The sequence below is a fragment of the Cavia porcellus genome, unplaced genomic scaffold, assembly GCF_034190915.1.
Source record: "Cavia porcellus strain 051 isolate PalLab524CR breed Dunkin Hartley unplaced genomic scaffold, mCavPor4.1 scaffold_31, whole genome shotgun sequence".
Lineage (NCBI taxonomy): Eukaryota > Metazoa > Chordata > Mammalia > Rodentia > Caviidae > Cavia > Cavia porcellus.
In genome coordinates, this window is record NW_026947514.1 from 1,394,604 (window position 1) to 1,414,601 (window position 19,998).

At 43.1% G+C, this 19,998-nt stretch overlaps 1 protein-coding gene and 1 pseudogene across 7 annotated transcripts in view; one reads left to right on the plus strand and one right to left on the minus strand.

Moving 5' to 3' along the window:
• The window catches only part of Ppp1r13b (protein phosphatase 1 regulatory subunit 13B), a 91,389-nt gene that overhangs the window by 37,505 nt on the left and 33,886 nt on the right, over window positions 1–19,998 (plus strand). For 5 of the 7 annotated variants that reach the window (XM_063241336.1, XM_063241340.1, XM_063241339.1 and 2 more), the window contains 3 exons: window positions 4,870–5,017; window positions 14,835–14,954; window positions 17,263–17,339. In XM_063241336.1, the coding sequence (XP_063097406.1) occupies window positions 4,870–5,017; window positions 14,835–14,954; window positions 17,263–17,339 (345 nt within the window). Of the gene's footprint in view, window positions 1–4,869; window positions 5,018–9,069; window positions 9,220–14,834; window positions 14,955–17,262; window positions 17,340–19,998 lie in introns of those variants that run through there. The other 2 variants (XM_063241341.1, XM_013144967.2) reach the window with 2 other exon arrangements.
• Window positions 16,476–16,939, minus strand: LOC111754902 (ATP synthase F(0) complex subunit C2, mitochondrial-like; annotated as a pseudogene).

Consider the following 19,998-nt stretch of genomic DNA (forward strand, 5'->3'; position numbering starts at 1 on the left):
TTTCAATTTTTTATCTTTTACAGTAGAGAGACAATGTGATATTTACAAATGTGGGTCTTATTTATTTCACTTATGAGGATAGTCTTAAGTTGTCTCCATTTACCTATAAAGGCCTCAAGATCATCTTTTTTATAGCTGAGTAATATTCCATTGTATAAAAATACCACATTTTTTTCATCCACTCTGAAGTTGATGGGCATTTTGGTTGTCTCCAAGATTTAGCTATCACGAACTGTGCTGCTATAAACATGGGTGCTCATATAGCACCGTGACAGGACCTTTTCAGTTTTTCTGGGAAAATACCCAGGAGGGGAATAGCTGGACTGAATGGAACTTTAAATCCTAGTTTTTTTTTGAGGAATCTCCATATTGATTTCCACAGTGGTTGCACCGGTCTGCACTCACACTAACAGTGGAGAAGTGTTTTTTTTTTCCCCCGCAGCTTCATCAACATTTATTATCAGTTGATTCTTGATGGCAGCCATTCTTTCTGGAGTGAAATGAAATCTCAGTGCTGTTTTAATTTGCATTTCTCAAATGATCAGTGAAGGTGAACATTTCCTCATGTATTTATTTGTCATTTGTATATCTTCATCTGAGAAATGTGTAGCACATTCTTAATTTGTGTCAAGAACATCATTTAAACACCATTTGGAAAATTTTTTGAAGAGTGTATGGATTACTTAAGTTAGTGATTTTTTGATTCTGTTTGCTTTCTTACACAGTTTGAGGTGCCTTTGAAAGCAAGGGCCCCGGGATGTCTTTCTGGATATGGCCGCCTGCCTCCTGCCTCGCACCCTTTGTTTGTACTCCCGCAGTATCTAGCATTATACTCAGACGACACACTAGGGAGAAAACCCATCTTTGCCTTCAGTGCCTGTGTAGTTCTGAGCTCATCACACTTTTTTCCACTAAGAAGTATGTCACAGATGAGACTCAGATGATTCCAAGACAAGGTAATGGGCCGCAATTCACTTTGTGAGTCCCAAACACTGTTTAAGTGGAGGATGAGGTCAAGAGCACTGAGGCTGCAGTGTCAGGCTGTGGGAGGGGAAGGAGCTGTAGTCCTTAGAGGAGGGTGGAGAGGAGTCACTGCCGGGCGGGCGGGCGAGGTGGGACGGTGGTGGCTAGAGCTGGTGGCTGCCAGGGTGCCGAGCAGGGTCCTGTTAGCACGCACGATCTTCCTCCTGGCACATTGTCTGTTTTCTTCCTGTAGCTAAGTGTCAGGGTCGCTCCCGGCCGGCAGGAAAGACACACGACAAAGTCTGGCGGTGTGCAACCTTGCCTTTATTTATCTCCGCGTGGGCCCCGCGAGGCCTCCACTCTGCCACCAGCCCTTTCTCGCCGGTGGACTTTTTCTATCTCTCTCTGCGCTTTCTCTGTGCTTCTCTCGTGGCGGGAGAGGCATTCACTTTTATAGGGCAACAGTAGCCAATCAGTTTAAAGCGCGCGATGCGGGCTGACTGGCTAACATCAGCTGTTGCTAGGCAGACTATCTTACAGAGCGGGTTGTTTAAGTCGCCAGCGCAATCAGGGGGCAGGAAGCAGGCGCCAACTTGACTCACTCGATGGGAGGGGCAATCTAGCTCAGGCTCCGCTCCCACCCACAGGCCCTACGTCCGCCAAGTAAGGCGACCGGTGTCGGCGGCTCCCAACAGCTAAGCATATCTTCCCTTTTCAACATGTTGGGCTTTTAGGAGGAATAAACACATTAAGTTCTTTTCTTTTTTCCTTTAGCTGTTTTCTTTAGTTCCCTGATCCTACTGAGTTTCCTCTGTTTTGTATATTTTATTTGTTTATTTTTGTCTTTTTGGGACAGGATCTCACTGTGCAGTTCAGGTTGCCTTGAAACTCTCAGTGTAACCCAGGCTGGCCTTGAACTCACTGCGATCCTCCTGCCTCAGCCTCCCATGTGCTAGGATTACAGATGTGTGCCACCACACCCAGTTTATACATGTTACTAAAGCAAAAGTAACATTACTGATTAAACTGTTTGCTGTCAATTATGAGATGCATTGTGATTCCAGAGTGGAGGAATATATACAGGAACCACTCCCAAGTCGATGCAGTGTTGTGCTGGAGAACCTTTCAGGTCAGCTTTCCTCACAGGTGGTGCTTTAGGGACACAGGTACCATCCAGGGAGCAGCAGGGGGTTCACCTTGAGTGTTTTTAAATCTGTCATGGTTATAATGCATTTGGTTTGGAGTATTGGAGACTAGGGAAAATGAATTTTGCACAATGGGTATTGTAAAATGGGAAGAAGCTTTAAAAGGAAAGAAAAGCTGGAATGGGGGAATGGCAAAAAGAATGCTGAGAGAAGAAAAAAAAATATAGGAGATATATATATATATATATATATATATATATACTGTATATATATAGTTAAGGTTGTTATACTACTTCTGTTAGTTCATTGAGAAGAAAGGCTTGTACTGATGTTGTTTGGGCAATTAAATGCCAATATCTTGCACTCTGAAGAACTGACTTAAAGATAATAATATACACTCTGGTCACCATTGTTACCCTCCCATTGTTTTGAAATATTTTTTTCCTCTTCAAAATTTTTTATAAAATGAATTTTGCTAGAATTGGGTAAAATTAGAGTTATTAAAGCCTATGAAATAGAACACAAAAAATGGCTTTTGTAAAAATTATTTGGTAGCTATTAGTGTTTAAAAGTAACTGTTCAGACTCAGAGCCCATTCTGCTTCTCCTCCCCCCTTTCTTACACTGAACATGTCATCAGTTGAAAAGTGTTGGTAATTCAAAAGATGCTCCAAAATAGTCTTGCCACTCTCCGTTCTGACATTGTGTTCCTAAAGAACTCTACTTCTAAAGCTGAGTGTGTTGGTGCAGACCTGTAATACCCACTACTCAGGAGACTTGACACACAGGGATCAGACATGTAAGAGCATCCTGGGGAATTTAGGGAAACTATCTTAAAATAAAAAATAAAAGGGGCTGGGTGTAACTCAGGGGCAGAGCATGTGCTTAGCATGCCGAGGCCCTGGGCACAATCACCAACACCAAAAGAACAATGTGTGTGTGAAAAGCAAATAATGCTTGTTCGGCACACAGCTGATGTGTTGTGCTGCAGTTATGTGTGTGTGTCTTCTCAGGTCTAGGGCCTCGTGGGAGTTCTGTGTCAGTATGTCACATTCGAGGTTGGCCCGATTTTATCCTGTGCACTCACTACGCACTGGGCACTGAGTGGGCCACTGAGATGGAAGATTCAATAGCAGATTGCCTGGAAGGCGAAGTCCCCTGAGGGGAGGCGAGCATTTGGTGCTCACTGGGGATAATGGAGGTTGGGAGAGCTCTGTAAATAGGAGTTTACAGCAACAGGAAGGGGGTTTTGGTAGAGGGAAGGTGGCCAGGGAGAACTTCCTTAGCGACAAGGAGTAAGTGGTTAGAAGGAGTAGGGGTCTAGTTCATCCTAGAAGATAGGTTTTCTCTGAGTGTGTCCTGTGGAAATCTAGGCTTCCCGCAAGTCTCTTCATATGAACATCAGTGCATTAGACACAAGGGGAAAGAAGCCTGTTGGCTGGGTAGGTAGAGTGTTTCGGAAAGGGCTGCTGTCGGTCCTTGGTGAGTCCTCAGTATTTAGGCAGGAAATGATTTCACTTGATTGATCTTTAAAGAAATGACCTGGTGCCAGTGGAGGCTAGGTTGGAGTGGGGGAGTTTGGTAGCAGAAGGAAACTAGTTCAAAACTGTTAACATAAAATGTGACTGTTAGTACTAATGCATTTAATTTCAGTATTCAGGCATTGGGGCATTCCTGAGGGAGAGAATTTAACAGTGAACTGAAGTTATATTTAGGGATGAACTGATGACCTCGTGCTTGCCAGGCAGGTTTTTATGCTACTGAGCTAAATCCCCAGCCCAACCAATAGAGATTTTAAGGGAAGAGAGCGTTTTGGAACACAAAAGTTTTGTTTTCTCATTTTTGATAAAAAAAATTAAATAGAAATACTTCATAATGCTTTCTTATTGAGGAACATCTTTGGTTTAAATTGTGATTTACAGATACCGTATTTTAAAAGTCTCTTCCACTGTGATGTTTTAAGACTTTCAGTCAAAGTGGTAGAACTTTTTTATTTTGTTTTGGTTTTGGTACTGGGGATCAAACCCATGGGCATCCTGACACTGAGCTAGCTCCTTGCTAGCTCCATTACTGTTTTTGTTGTTATCATTTAAAAATTTGAAACATTCTCATAAAATTGTCCAAATGAGACTTGAACTTGGGATCTTCCTGCATCAGCCTCCTGAGTGCTGCGATTATAGGCATGTACCGCCATGCCTGGTTTCATGTTTGAATCATAGTTAGAAAAGGCATTGTATGTTGCTGTTATAAGAGAGAATTAACCTAGGTTTTATTCTAGAATTTTTAGAGACTTATGATTTTTATATAAATATTTGATCTTTTAGGAACTTTTGCTAGTGTAAGATATGGTACAAATCGAGTTGTTTTTCTAGATAAGTGTTTAGTTGCTCAGCCATCATTCATCATGTAGTTCTTTCCCTTCCTTGATTTTGCAGAACCACTTGTGTGGTTTCTCATCTTTCTGTGTGGACTTGGCTCTCGTGTGGGACGTGTTTGCCCTCTGCTCCTTGTGTCACTGGGGTGGGATTTTGAGGCTGCAAGTGTCTGTCGTGCTGGTTCTTCCCGGACATGCCTCTGAAGCTCCCCCATCTTCTCTTACTTTCCTTCCTTTCACAAGAACTTTAGAATCAGCGTCTCTGTTTCTAGAAAGTAATCCTGCAGGCATTTGGGAAGCACGATGTTGGAGGGGTCACCTTAAAGTTTTAGATTAAACTTTTCACAGTAAGGAATCTAAATTTGAGTTTTAATCTTTTCTCTTACAGATGATATTAACCGTATTCTTGAGCAACAATGAACAGATTTTAACAGAAGTTCCTATAACACCGGAAACAACCTGTCGAGATGTTGTAGAGTTTTGCAAGGAACCTGGAGAAGGCGGATGCCATTTAGCTGAAGTGTGGAGGGGAAATGGTACGTGTGAGGCTCCCGGAAGGTGACTGAGTAGCATAATTCATCACGTGTCCAGTGGGAAACATTGCTGTGACTCTGGGTTATCAGTGGCAATAAGGAATTGAGTAATTGCAATGAAAAACGGTTGCATTGTGTGGATCCTGCACAGTGTGTATTTGTGAGGAAGTAATGGCTACCTCGGCAAGACCTTTGGCTCTTACTAAGGTGCTGCCTTGGTTTGATGCATAGAAGGGAGTCTGTAAAGACTTTACATAAGGAGTGACATTGTAATGACGCTTTGAAAAACAATGCTTAGAGAAAGTACACCTTACAGTGTGGCATAATGGGTCTGAGTTGCACAGTAAGATAATGACCCCATTAGAACATGATGAGCTCCAGGTGATGATGAGATAGGTATCCAAATGAAAGCATCGGAGGTTGCTTAGTGACCAGTCTTCAGGCTTCTTTTAGATGTTTATTAAGATATAATTTGCTTCCATGCAACTCCTTCATTCAAAGTAAGCACTTCAGTGGTTTTAGTACACTCACAGTGTTGTTAAGCGCCACCACGATCAATTCTAGATAATTTTCCTCACTGCAGAAAGAAAGTCCATATCTATTAGCAGTGATCCTACTTTCTCTCCATCCATCGGGAGCTATTAAAACGCTCTCTGCTTTGCTTATTGTGGACATTTCATATGAACAGAATCATACAATATGTAATTCTTTGGACTGGCTGCTGGTGCTGATGTTTTTTTTTTTTTTTTTTTTTTAATCTATCCATTTTTTGCGACAGAGTCTCATTATGTAGTTCAGGCTGACCTTAAACTCACTATGTAGCCTAGGACAACCTTGAACTCACAGCAGTCCCCCTGTCTCAGCCTTCTAAGGGCTGGCAGGATTGGTGTGTGCCACCATGCCTGGCTTGGCTTCTTATGCAGTGTTTTTGAAGGTCATCCATGCTGAAGCATTTATCAGTCGTTCATACCTTTTAATTGCCACTGTTCCATTGTGTGAATGTCCTGCATTTTATCTGTTCACAGTAGGACTGTTTGTGATGGAATCCAAGTTTACATTGTTGGCTGTCATACATGATGTGGCTATGAACTCCTGCAAGTTTTTGTGTGGTTGTAGATTTTCCTGTCTCTCAACTACATTCCTAGGAGTAAAACTTGCTGGATCATGTGATGGTCTTGTGTTTAACCTTCTGAGAGACTGCCAGACTGTTTTCTAAGAAGTTAGTCCATTGGGGCTGGGGATTTAGCTCAGCGGCATAAGCCCCTGCCTTGCAAGCCGGCAGTCATGAATTCGATCCCTGGTACCGATAAAAACAAGAAAGACAAAAAAAACAAAAAACAAGAAGTTAGTCCATTTTGCATTTCCAGCAGCAGTGCATGAGGACTCCCGTTGCTGCATGTTCTTATCAAAGTGTGACGTTGTCTGTCAATTTTCAGCATCCTGCTGGGTGTACAAGTGTACCTCAGTGTGGTGTTGGTTTATGTTTCCCTCATGACTAATGGTGTTTATGGAGCTTCTTTTTGTGTGGTTATTGGTCATTTGTATCATGCCTCAGCCTCCTGAGTGCTGGGATTATAGGCATGTAACACTACTCCTGGCCTTTGGCCTCTTTTTAATTGAGTTATTTGTCTATTTGTTATGTTGTAAGAGTTCTTTATGTGTTCTGGATCTCAAGTCCCTTATCAGGAATATGGCTTGCAAATATTTTTTCGCAAAGTCCCTTTTATGTTACCTATAAAAGTCAGAGTAAAGTCTTTGTGGATATAGTGAGTAAAATATGACTTTGATAAACATTGGATCCTTCTATCAGTAAGCAGACAGTCCTCACTTTTCAGTCTGTTGATAGCTACAGGAAGGGGTGCAGCTACTCATTGTACCAGGGATCGAACTCACAACCTTGCACTTGCCAGGCAAGCGCTTACACTGCCGAGCTAAATCCCCAGCCCTCCTTTTTTTTTTTTAAGACTAAGCACTTTTTCTCTTTGTGGTTTTGAATTCCTTATCTGCTTCCTCTTCCTCTTTTTATTTTATTTTATTTTTTATTTTTTTGTCTTTTTCCTTTTTTTAAAAATGGTACTGGGGATCGAACTCACGACTCCGTGCTTGCAAGGCAGGTGCTTGTGCCACTGAGCTAAATCCCCAGCCCCCTGCTCTTCTTCTTTTTTTGCTTGGAAGGCAATAAAATTTCTGTATAAGGTGTCTTGTTTTGTTTTGGTTTTTGAAACAAGATCTCACTATGTAGTTCAAACTGACATTGAACTTGCAGTGATCCTCCTGCCTCTGCCTCCCAGGTACTGAGATTTCTGGTGTGTACCATTACATTTGAAAGCAACTTTAGTGTGAGTGTTGTAACCTTACATGCCTACTTGCCTACTTATGAATGACTGCTTATCTACCTGATGCTCCTTGGGTTGGTGCCATTCTTTTTTCTTTTTGTGGTACTAAGGATTGAACCCAGGACCCTTGCACTGAGCTATATCTCCAGCCCTTTTTTAATTGTTAATTTTGAGACAGGGTCTAAGCTGCTGTTACTCAGGTTTGGCTCAGACTTGAGATCCTCTTGCCTAGCTCCCCACGCCGTAGTGTTAGGATTATGGGTGTATGTACAGTAAGCAAGGAATTGTAAAGGGTACACCCAGTGAAACGAAGAAAAGCAGCTACATTCGTCGAAGATCAAAACAGAAAAATAGTGCCAGAACATGAGAGAGAGAAAAGCCTCAAAAGGGCCTGAGCACAGGTGCTTTGGTCTGGGTTACACAGCAGTGGTCCTCAGTGCCAGCTGGGCCCAGGTGGGCAGCGGGGAGAGATTTAGTGCAGGGAGTTAAATGTGTTGTATCTATTGATGCTCTCAAATTCTGTAACTGTACTGTAGTCATACAAGAATGTCCGTCCTTCAGAAAATACACCATGAATTACTAAGTAATAAGGAAGCATAATGAGTAAAACCTACTGTCACAGGGTTCATATTGTGTATGTATTGCAGCTCACATGGTACTTGAGGCAAATTTGTCGCTTAAATTCATTTATTAAAAAGTAAAACAAGCTAGAAAAAATCTAAAAAAATAAAAGAAGAAAATAGTAAAGCAGAAATGAAAGAAATATGAGAATCAACAAATTCAGAGGTGTTTACCTGAAATAATTAAATAGACTAAACAGATTAAGATTAGAGGTTAAATAGCAAAATATAAACGAAAAGGCACAAATAAGTCAAAAGGTCCTAAATATAAATGTAGTAGAAATTTTAAAACTGGTATTATGAATAACTTGTCAATAAATTTCATAACTTAAAGATGGATGGAAATTACCAAGATTCATTAACAAATGTTATTAAGTGCTCACTCCAGGCCAGGCAGTGTATTTGGTCCTTAGTCAACCAAGGAGCAAGGTTTGTGTCCCACAAAACATATGTTCTAGTGGGGAGATGCAGATGGTCAGTGTTGAATTAACTGTGCAGTGTGCTGGTGATAAAGAGTATTGCCTTTACTCAGAATGAGAAGAGAACAAAGAAACTTAAGCATATAAAATAAGCTGAATCTATTATCCTTCCTGTCCTTAAGGACCCCAGATGGTTTTATAGGTAGTTTTTATAGCTGCTTCGAGAATAGATAATCCCTACATTATATACACATTTTCTCAGAGAATATGGAAGAGAGATAATCATCAAGTTCATTTGGTGAGACCAGTATAATTCCTATACCAAAACTGAACAAGAATAAGGAAAACCTAATGTGGTTACACACTTGGGAAACTGAGGCAGGAGGATCCCAAGTTGGAGACCAGTCTGGGCTACAAAGTAAACTCAAGGCCAGCCTGGACTGAATAGTGAAACCCTGTCTTATAAAAGAACAAACGGGCACAAGAATGTATAGGCCAACCTTATTTTGAATGTAAATGTAAAAATCATAAATAAAACACTAGCAAACCCATTTTAGCAGCGTATTGATAAGTCAGATCTGCTCCTAGAATCCAAAGATTCCAAGTTAAACCTGTTAATGAGCGGTGTGAGAGCAAAGAGCACCATTATCATTATCATAACCCTTTCTTTCTTTTCTAAGTTTAATCCCTAGGTTGATGCTTCTAAATTGTCTATGGCTGCTGGTGTTTAGAGCCCTTAAGGAATGACTGCTTCTCAGAGGTTTTCTTCCCGTGTAGCTGGCTTTGGGATTTAGAGTCTGTTGCAAGATCCTACCTCTTCAGTTATTGGGGTGAGAAGTTGCTGCCTACTTGGCAGAGCCCCTAGCTCTTTGGCACTGGCCTCTGTTATTTTTATGACCCTTAGGCAATCTCAGTCTTGGCACACCAAGAACAACTGGGTAAAACAATTATGTCATTTGGCTAACGTAGACTGAACAGCAATGACAATAGCATCAAACACAGCCTAGAAAATGACAAACTGAGGTAAATATTAATTTGCCACCTTTAACTGTATGAACTAGATTTGTGATTATATATCAAAATCTTAAATGGACCAGATAATTGTATACAGTAAGTAAGTCATCAGTATGGCAGTTTTACTCTCTGGGAAGAAGATTTAAAAGAGGTTAGGGAAAAAAAATAAAGAAATAGAAGAGGAGGGGCTGGGGATTTAGCTCAGCAGGCCTAAGTGCCTGCCTTGTAAGCACGTGGTTGTGAGTTCGATCCCTGGTACCAGTAAAAAAAAAAAAAAAAAAAAAGAGGAAGAGATTAGAAGAAAGGCTGAAGGACAAAGGAGGATCACGCAACTGGGAAGCGAGAGAAAGAAAGGGAAGAAATAAAAACAAGAAGAGAACAGCATCAACAAAACTAGAAGCCATGTTCACATTCATAAAACAAAGAGAAAGAAAATGAAGAGAAAACATAAACAAGATAAGAGAGAAGAAAAAAAGAAAAAATGTCCGCTTCAAGGTTTGTTTCTGCTGTCATTCATAGACAATGCAGGAAGACTTCAGACCCATGTTAACTAGTCCTAGCAAGCCAACAGTAGCTTTTTATTGGGGGAGCAGATAATCCCAGTGAGGCTGCACTTTGGTTTCCACTGAAGTGTGGGCTGCTTTCCGGCCGAGAGTCAGGAGCCAGAGCCGTTCAGCAGGCAGCAGTCCACGTGTCAGTGTGAAGTCGGCTGGGAGCTGCTGAGTGGAGCCAGCAGCTGCTCTGATTCTGAGCTCAGTTGGCCCCTCTCCAGGATGGCTCCTGGCCAGTCACCCTCTGCTGCAGGACATCTGTAGTCTGCTTCATCCACGGCTCTGCTCCCTGGTACACTTCTCTGTGGAGGCCTCTGCGGTCGCCAGGAGTCACCGTTTGTCTCCAGGTTAACGCTGCTCCTCCCATACAGTGTGTGCGGGCTCAGGGAGAACGTGCAGCCTGCTGCTTCCTGCCTCGCTGACGCTCTCCCTGTAGGCTGTAGATCCTTCCTGGGTCCTGGAGACCCACCTCTCTCCATCTTCTCCCCTTCATATTGCTGTATGGCAAGGTCTGGGCACCAAATCCCGGAGAGGCTCTTTCTCTGCTGCTTATCACTCTGCCATCTCCCGAGAAGTCCCCATTTTCATTCCGTGTGTTAACATTTAAAGTCTTTCATGATCATAATCACTAGCAAACTCCTATGTAAGGGAGCTTCCTTCAATAACCAATGATTTTATTGTTAAATTTTTTTTCCAAATTCATTTTATTTCAAGGAGAAAAAGAAACTAAAAATCTCAAAGCATGTCAGTCGGAGTGGCAGTGGTATGTACTTGCACATTGTCATCCCCAACTCATTTACCCGTAGTACAAGACATCTTCATTCAGTTGTCTGAACAGTGCCAGCATGAATCTTTGTCTTCAGTGAACTCAGAGAAATCAGTAGTATAACTACAGTAACTGTTTTTTCATATACATATACATATGTTATTTCTTTCAGCTTCTCACACTACTGAGATAATACAGTGTTTACACATGTGTGTCTTATTTCACTAATGAGCATGGTCTCAAGGTGCATCCATTTGCTGATAAAAGTCTCCAGTTTATGCTTCTTTATGACTGAGTAGTACTCCATTTTAAAAATGGATGATTTAAAAACCTTCAGCAGAACTCAGACTTGACTGTGAACTGTGGAAGCGTGTGCATTAAAGGCAGGAAGAGAAGAATGCTTAATCAGTTTCTGTTTGACACCATACTTTAGAGTTCTAGCCAGTGTAGCGAGATAAGGAAAAGGAGTAAGGTTGGAAAGGAAGAGCTGAAACCATCCATGGTTTCTTGAAATTATTTTTATCTATGTAAAAATCCCGTAGATAGCTATGTGTGGTAGTATATGCCTGTACTTCTACCACTCAGGAAGGCTAAGGCAGAAGGATCACAAGTGAAAGTTCAGCTTGGGTAGCTAAATGACTTGCTAAGACACTGTCTCCAAAAAAAATTGATCAGGGATATAGCTCAATGCAAAAGCCCTGAGTTCAACCCCAGGACCACAGACAAAATAAAACAAAACAAGCAAAAAACCAAAACCTATCAATAGGGGCTTATGGGTAAGTTTTGTGATACAGGGCTTGGCTAACATTTCTGGGTTCCATCTCTAGCATCTCACAAACATGCTTGTGCATATACACTTGCACACACAAACTTGCAGGTGAACTCATTAAATGTAACAGGTGATGTTCCAAGTACAGGAATATACTAGTAATTATCAGTGGGAAATCCATAATTAATAACAGTTTGGAAAAGCTATAGAGCTGGGCATGGTGGCATTTCCCTATAATCCCAGCATTCAGGAGGCAGAGGCAGGAGGATTACTGAGGGTTCAAGGCTAGCCTGAACTGCAGCACAAGACCCAACAAAAACAAAAGCACAACTACAGGATGAGCAGATGGACTTGGAGTATCATATTGTGCAGGAGGTAAGAGAGCATTGCCCAATAAAGTTGGGGTGCCCTGGAGGGACACAGGAGCCAACTCGGATGCATTCCCAGTGGCTGAACTGAGCACTGTGCGCCGCAGGGTAACACCTGTTGGGTTAGAGCTCAGCACAGCCGTACCTGGGCTCAGGCCTTCCTGAGGGAAGCGGTTCAGTGCAAACGAGCACAGAGGGGAAGGAACACTAAAGAAGGGCACAGAAGAACCCACGCAGAAACACCCTCCGGTCCTTATGCGGGCTGCTGTCGGTGGCTCGCTTCCCAAGAAGAGAGGGTGGAGAGGAGTGCGGAGCTCCCTGGAGGAGAGCACAGTGGGCGGACCCGCGCTGCCCTGCCCAGCACCTCCGACCTCAGTCTCACTGGGCGGAAGACACCAGACATACCTGAGTGAGAGGCGGTTCTCCAAGCTGACGTGGTCTTAAAGAACAGGAGGGGGAAAGCACTGGAGCCCAGAGGGTGCGGGAGATACAACAGGGTGCAATGCAGTGTGGTTTTCCAGTTCAGATCCTGGAACAGGAAAGAGACATGATTGAATACTAGATGAAGTTCACATGAAGCTTGGGATTTAATTATCAGTGACATGCTGGTATAAATTGTTTATTTTTGATAAAAATACTGTTTCTGGCCAGGCGTGGTGGTGTACACCTGTAATCTCAGCACTTGGGAGGCTGAGGCAGGAGGCAGTCCTTGAGTTCAAGGCCAGCCTGAACTACACAGTGAGACCCTGTCTCCAAAAACAAACAAAAGTGTTAAAAGAAAGTGGGTGAAAAGTATATAGGAACTTTCTATGCTATCTGGGCAACCTTTCTGTCAGTCTAAAATTATTCCAAAATTTTTAAAAGATACATATGAAACCCAAAATCTAAAAAGTTCAGAGAAATAAATTATTATGTGCAGACCTTTGTGGTGAGACTTCAAAACATCATTGAAGAACACAAGGTGAAACAAATGGAAAAAACAGAAGTGGGAAAATGGAAGCAAACAAGGTTCATGGCCTGGAAAACTCAGAATCATGAAAATATCGAGACTCTCTGTGTTTACCTACAAATAAAAATACCTTTAGTCAAAATTACACCTCAAAAAAAAAAAAAGATCTTGACGAGTTATTGCTGAAATGCAGAGAGAGCAGGGTGAGGGAATGGCAAGACACTTCGCAGCCTCGGCTTCTGGAAGGATCCGCGCCCTGTACAGCAGTAAGAAGGGCTGGGACTCGGCACAGGGCTGACTGCGAGCCAACAGAGTGAGACAGCTCAGGAAAACCCTGTCCGCGAATGGAGCCGGATCCGGGTCAGGGGCAGGGGTTGTGTGTCCTGGAGAAAGAATGAACTGTCCAGCAAATGGTGCTGGGACAGTTGGTGACTCAATAGGAACACACAGTCAGATCTCTACTCCCCGTACGCAGACGTAAGACCCCAAGGTCAGTAAACAGCAGAACTTCAAAATGTGTAGAAAAAGTGTAAGACAATACTATCTTTTTTTACCTTGGAGTACAAAAGTATTTGTTGTACAAAAAATTCAAATTATCCAGCAGACTATTTTTAGGGAGGCAGGGCGACAGAGGCAAGATGACTGATTGCTTGAGCCCAGGAGTTTAATACCATGCTAGGCAGCATAGTTAGACCCTGTCTCAGAAAATAAGCCAAAACAAAATTTGGAGAAGGTTGATAACTGCTTACATTTAAGCTTTTAAACTTCACACAAAAAAGGTACTGTACCAGGAAATTTAAAAGACAAGCCTGTGGTCAGTATATGTTAACTGATCAAGAATTACTGTTCAGGGGCTGGGGATTTAGCTCAGTGGCATAAACACCTGCCTTGCAAGCAGGCGGTCATGAGTTCGATCCCCAGTACCGATAAAAATGAAAAAGACAAAAAAAAAAAAAAAAAAGGAATTACTGTTCACATAAAGAACTGAATACAGCTAAGAAAGACATGTAATACAGATTTTTAAAAACTGACTCATAGTACCTGGCACAGTTTACAGCTGTGGGAAACAGAATGCATTATAAACATAAGGGAGCTTTACCTTTCAATTGCAGTGCCAGTGTTCTCAGGTAATTGGTAAAGAGATGCATGGACTCCTGACTCTGAGGTGCAGCTGCGAATGTCGGCTGTAACCCAGCTTCTCATCTGGGGGCTCAGGCTCCTCTGCAGCCTTCAGAGCCTCTCTCCTGCACACAGGCAGAGCTCAGTGTCCTCAGGAGACACTGGCCCAGGGTTTCTCAGTGAACCCCCCACCGGAAAGGATTTTGTAATGCTCCTTCCAGAACCCTTTGAGGGTTCATCTGTATCTGAGCCCATCTGGAAGCCCAAGTGGCCAGCATCTGTGTCATAACTCGAGACTTTGGTTGTAAGTTAAACCTAAGTCTCAGCCATAACCTACTTCATTTGTGCACAGTATTCATATGCCAGGCCAGTCATAACTTGATGATATTTTAGTGAGCTTTGTTTAACTTACAGAAGCATTCATTAAAATTTTTCATTTAATTGTTATTAACTTGGTAAGTTTTGGTTGGTCTCAGTGCAGGCAGACATTCACAGCAGGGTTTCCTGAGCTGCCAGGAAGTGCCCTAGTCAGCCTTCCAAGCATAATAGCTTTGTGTTACATTTTAGGGAGTAAGATTGTCGGCCAGTTTGTTGGCCAGTTTGTTTCTTCTTTGCAGAATGGAAACATTACTTTGTAATATGCTAATATGGTAAAAGGCATGTTTTCATTGTTTCCTAATACATGTTGCAGATTTCTTTTATGTGCCTTTTTTGTTTGTATGTTACCTAATTATTTCCCTTTCTTATTTCTGCTTTTATTCATGGAAGTTAAAATTCAGTGCTTAAAAGTGTCCTTGTATTCTAATATGTACATACATGTGTGTGCTTGTGTATATATGTCTGTATTTATTTTTACTTTTGGCCAGAGCTGTGTTGCTCCTGGAGTAGTAAGGTGTGATCTTTTCCTAGAGCGCCCCATACCCTTCGACCACATGATGTATGAGCACCTGCAGAAGTGGGGGCCTCGAAGGGAAGAGGTGAAGTTTTTCCTTCGACATGAGGACTCTCCAGCTGAGAGCAGCGAACAAGGTAGACGCTTTCTCGGGTGTACAAGATTGCCGTACCAGTTAATTTAAGAAAAAATGGAAAAATACCAAAGTGGGTTATTCACGTGTTTTTTTCCCCTTCACTCACAAATGGCAAGAGGGGAGTGGGTGCCTTTTGGTTCCTGGACTCTGTTACGTGGTTTGGACTCCGGTCCATTCTTTAGGCACCGGCCCTCACTTGCGTTTCAGACAGTGCACTCAGACTTATAAACAGACTTGTTTTGTAAAGGGATCATTTCTGATAAGTACTGGATGGGTCGAATGTCTAGATTTTGTGGTAAATACAATCATAAGGTTAAATGAAATAAATCACTCATACAGACTTAAATATCAGTTTCTAGTCAGCTGTGGTGGTGCAGTCCTATAATCCCAATACTCATGAGACAGGAGGATTGCGAGTTTGAGGCCAGCCTGAATGACAGAACGAGACTGTCTCACAACAAGCAAACAAGCAGTTATAGTTTCTCTTGGTGAGAAACCCTTTGGGGTATAAAGACCAACCTGGGCATGGTGGCACATACCCATAATTACAGCACTTGGTAGGCTGAAGCAAGAGGATTGCCACAAATTCAAGACCCGCCTGGCAAACATGGTGAATTACAGCCAGTCTGAACCATGTATCGATTCTCCTTGTGCACAGTTCCTTGGAGCCTACAGAGAGCGGATGGGATGGGTCCGTGACAAGCCCTAATTTGAATATCTTGTTCTTTCTTTCTTTCTTTGTTTCTTTTTTGGTACTAAGAATTGAACTTGGGACCTTGTGCTTGCCAAGCAGGTACTATGCTGCTGAGCTGGCTCTCTTTGTTTGGTTTATCCTGTAAAGATGTGTAGGGCTCCTACACAGGAATGACTCCTTGTCATTTCTGGCCCTTTCTCATCTCTGCATTAGGCCCAGCAGCTCTGGGGACCGTCATCCTCTGTGGCACCACTGCAGACCACGTGGGCCCCTCTGCACTCAAGTGCATGTGCACACGCACATGAGCCACACAGGCCTCACCCCACCTGCTTTGTTTAAAGACTATGATGGTGGCATAAGCACCTGCCTTGCAAGCAGGCGGTCATGAACCGATAAAAAAAAAAAAAGACTATGATGGGGCACATCAAGGACTTTTCGATTTTAAGTTGATACTTTTTAAAGTGCAACTTTCAGTTTTTACAGAACAAACAGGAACTCTTAAGACTGCCAAATTGGAGAGAATGTGCCATGTCAGTTTTTATCCAATTAATGATCAGGTTTTTTGGTTTCTCTTCCTCCTCCTCCTCCTCTTTATTATTACTGTATAATACATTCTACCTTAATCCCCTCAAAATATAAAAATTTCTTGAAAAAAATTAAACCGTGTTAAGGTATATACAAGATTTACCACCTTTGCCATTTTGCCAAGCATGGTGCTATGGGAGGCTGAGGCAAGAGGGTCACAAGTTTGATCCTAACGCGGGCAACTTATCGAGACCTGGTCCCCACCCCCAAAAAGTGTTTGAATAAAAGAACTAGAGATTTAACTTACTTCAATGGCCCTGGACCAGTCCCTAGTATTGAGAAAAATTCTGAGGTAGAGACGGCCCCTTTCCATGGTGAAGAGGATGACAAAGCCACCATCGGGCAGAAGAGCCCGTGGCCTCCGAGAGGGCCAAGTCTGGAGTGGTGTAGGAGAAGAGCCGCTGCTGCAGAGAAGGAGGTTCCTGGCATAACCAGGGACGAGGCTTCCAAACGCCGTGCCATGCCAGCCCAGCGGTGGCAGCCCGGCCCCAGCAAACCTGGCGGCTGTGTCACATCCCTTGCAGCGATGCTAGTTTGGAAGCTGTAGCTCAGGACAAGTGAGGCCACAGGGTGAGGGACTGCAGAGCTGCTGAGGCGCTCATCTGTCAGTGTCCTTGGGATTTGCAGCACTAGGAGATGGTGGTGGGCTCAGCGCCTGGTGCTCCTGACCAAAGACAGGTGGAAAGCAATCTGGAGCAGGCATACATTTTCAGGGGGTGAGGATCCGTGGCAGGAGAGCTGTTACAGAGCAGAGACGACAGAGTTGTTTTGTTTTGTTTTTAAACAGGGTCTTGATTTGTAGCCCAAGTTGGCCTTGCACTCACAGCGATCCTCCTGCATTAGCCTCCCGAGTGCGGGGATTCCAGGCGTGCACCACCATGTCTGGCTGCATTTGTAAAGCTGTATTAAATCTTGAATTTCTTAACTTGGCATTTTACCCTGTGTTCAGTATGTTTGAATGAGTGAAAGTATGGGAGAATTGTTTTTTGTGATACGACTTTTAGTAAGTTTGGTCTTTTTATTTTTTTAGGTGGCCGCCAGGCTCAAGAGCAAAGAACTCAGAGAAATGTGATGAATGCACCTGGAGAAAAACGTACTGAGAATGGGGTAAGTAAGTCATGGTGAATTGAATTGAATTTTTAAAATTCTTTTTACAGGAACTAATGCGTGGCTTGCTGTTGTACTGGGACCTTGTGTGTGGTAGACAGGCACTGCCACTGGCTCCATTCCCGCCCTGAGAAGTAAAGAGCTTTGGGTGATCGTTGCCTTTTAAAGAACTATTTTGGGATAGAAGTTGCCTTTCTACTGAGTATTTAAAAACATTTTATGTATTCATAAAAAGCAGCCCGAGTGGTTTTGCCAGTCTCACTGTGGTCTATGAGCAGATGGCGTCTCCTGATCTGACCTGCCTGATACAGGCATTCTCGCAGTCCTGGAGCAGGACTTAAGGTCCCGGCTTCGTTTTCCTGTTCCGATCACCTGCCGGTGCAAAGTCTGTTGAGCACCTTACTGGGGTGTGAGGCCTCCTTGGCACCTGTGTCAGCAGGCCTGGCACTGGTTATTGGTGAGGAAGAGGGCGACAGCTTCTTTCTAAGGCTTGCTGGTGTGCAGTGAAGGAATGAGTACACTGCGTAGGAAAGTTTACAGCTTGCTCTTTTCTGGAAATTTTAGTAACAGCTTCTCAAACTAACGCTAAGGCTGGGGAATTAGTTGGTTTTTCTACTTTGCCATTAGCAAGGTGTGTAGCCCAGGTGGATGCTCGTATCAGTGTGGAGCCCACGGGTCACACACAGGCTTCTCAGCTAAATTTGAGCAAGTACTGACTTGCTACCTTAGTTCTTCTGTTGACACCTGTGTGACTGCTAATGATGCACAGATCAAAGACCCTTTTTCCACAACGTTTGAACCAGAAGCGCTTCAGATTTTGGAATATTTGCAGACTTTATTGGTTGAGCACCATGAGTCCGGAAATTAGGTCAGCACTCAAAAAGTGGCAGAATTTGGAGTAGAGATATTTAACCTGTACTTAAGTCTCTGTTTCTTGTACTAAAGACTTTAAGCAGAGTCTCTGGGCTTCCCTCTTTGTCATAAAAGGGTAGTGGCCCCTCACCTTTTTCTCTACCTTCCTACTTTCTGATTCTTTCATTTGTAGCAGACTTGAATGTTAAGGTTGACTGTTTATGTCTATGCTGTTGTCTGATTGTAACCAAGCCTTTTATACCTGGTCTATAGATTATCACTTAGTAGTTACTTTAGATTTCGCATATATGTGCTGCAGAGCCATGTGGTGTACATGAGCATATTGTCCTCTCTTTGGTTTCAGTGTCATCATCTTTGTGCCACTCAGAAATATTCCTGATATCAAAATAAATTCTTCCTTATATTCCATTTTCTAAAGATCATTGTGCATAGCCGGGTGTTGCGCATAGCCGGGCATGGTGGCTCACGCCTGTAATCCCAGCACTCGGGAGGCTGAGGCAGGAAGATTGCAAGTTTGAAATCAGCCTAGGCTACAAAGTGAGCTCAAGGCCAGCCTGAACTGCATAGTGAGACCTCGTCTCAAAAAAGACAAAAAAAAAAAAATCATTGCACAAATCTGTATCTCATTCTACCTGTCTTATATATTTGTCTACTGTGAATCTAGAACCCTCTAGGGTGGATACCAGGTTTATCTGCTTCAGGAAGTCTTAAGGCAAGAGCATTGTGGAGCCTGGGACTCAGTAAAAAGGATGGTGTCTAGAATATTTTCCATGCAACTATGTAGCCTGCTGGCTTTGGGGACCTTCAGGTTATAGGCACATGCACACATGCTCTATCAAAATTTGAAGGTCTTTATCTAGCATATCCTTATTTTCCAAGACAGTGATAAGAGTCTGTTGACCTGGGGTTGTGTTCATATGCTGTGTGGAGGCCTCACAAGGAGAGGCCTCCCATGGTGTAGTCAAGCAAGAGGCTGATTTTAACAGGTGAGCTGTGATCTTTTCTTCGTTGAGGTTGTTTTTTGTTAATCTGGAGATAATGTGTACATTTTAAGAGCAATAAAACTGAAACCTATAACCAAAGTTAAAAATGTGCTTGTATCCTGTATGGGAGCTTATAATTACAGCAAGGTACCGGCCTGACCTGGACAAGTAACTTGTGCTGCAGGCATCACATAAAAGATGAGGTGCTGTGGTACTTCATGGCACATGCACCTGCCTTGTAAGCTTAGTAACTCGTTACCTTGTGAAGCACTTTGTTATCTGCAGAACACTTTCATGTGCATTCTAAGTTACTAAAATGGTAAAAGCATCTTTCTCCAAGTAGGTTTTGGTTTATAACCTGGGTATGAGATAATGGCATACTAAGCTTTCTGCTTGTTGGATTGAGACAGCTAAGAAAAGATGAAGCAGCATCTGTGAGGAAGGAGGTGTGTGGGTTAGAAAGGAAGGGCAGGGTGCTGAGTGGTGTGGTGTTCACGCCCGTTAGTTGTTGCAGGGGCAAGAAGCTGAGGAGGCCCTGCTCTGGGAAGTCGGGCTCATCTGCAGGGCTGACCTTGTGTGTGCAGGCACATTAGCTTGTTCTCTTGCTGTGTTCCCACAGCAGGCCTGATTCTGTGCCTTGCTGGGAGGCTCAGAGGTGTAGCTTATGCACCAGAGGACGCAGCCCAGTCCACGAGGAAAAGGCACATTTTGCTTAGGTATCCCGGAAATACTTGTCCTGTTTTCTTTCTTCCTTTGCGTCTCACTGCATAGTCACACTCACTAGGTTGTCCAGGTTGGCCTCG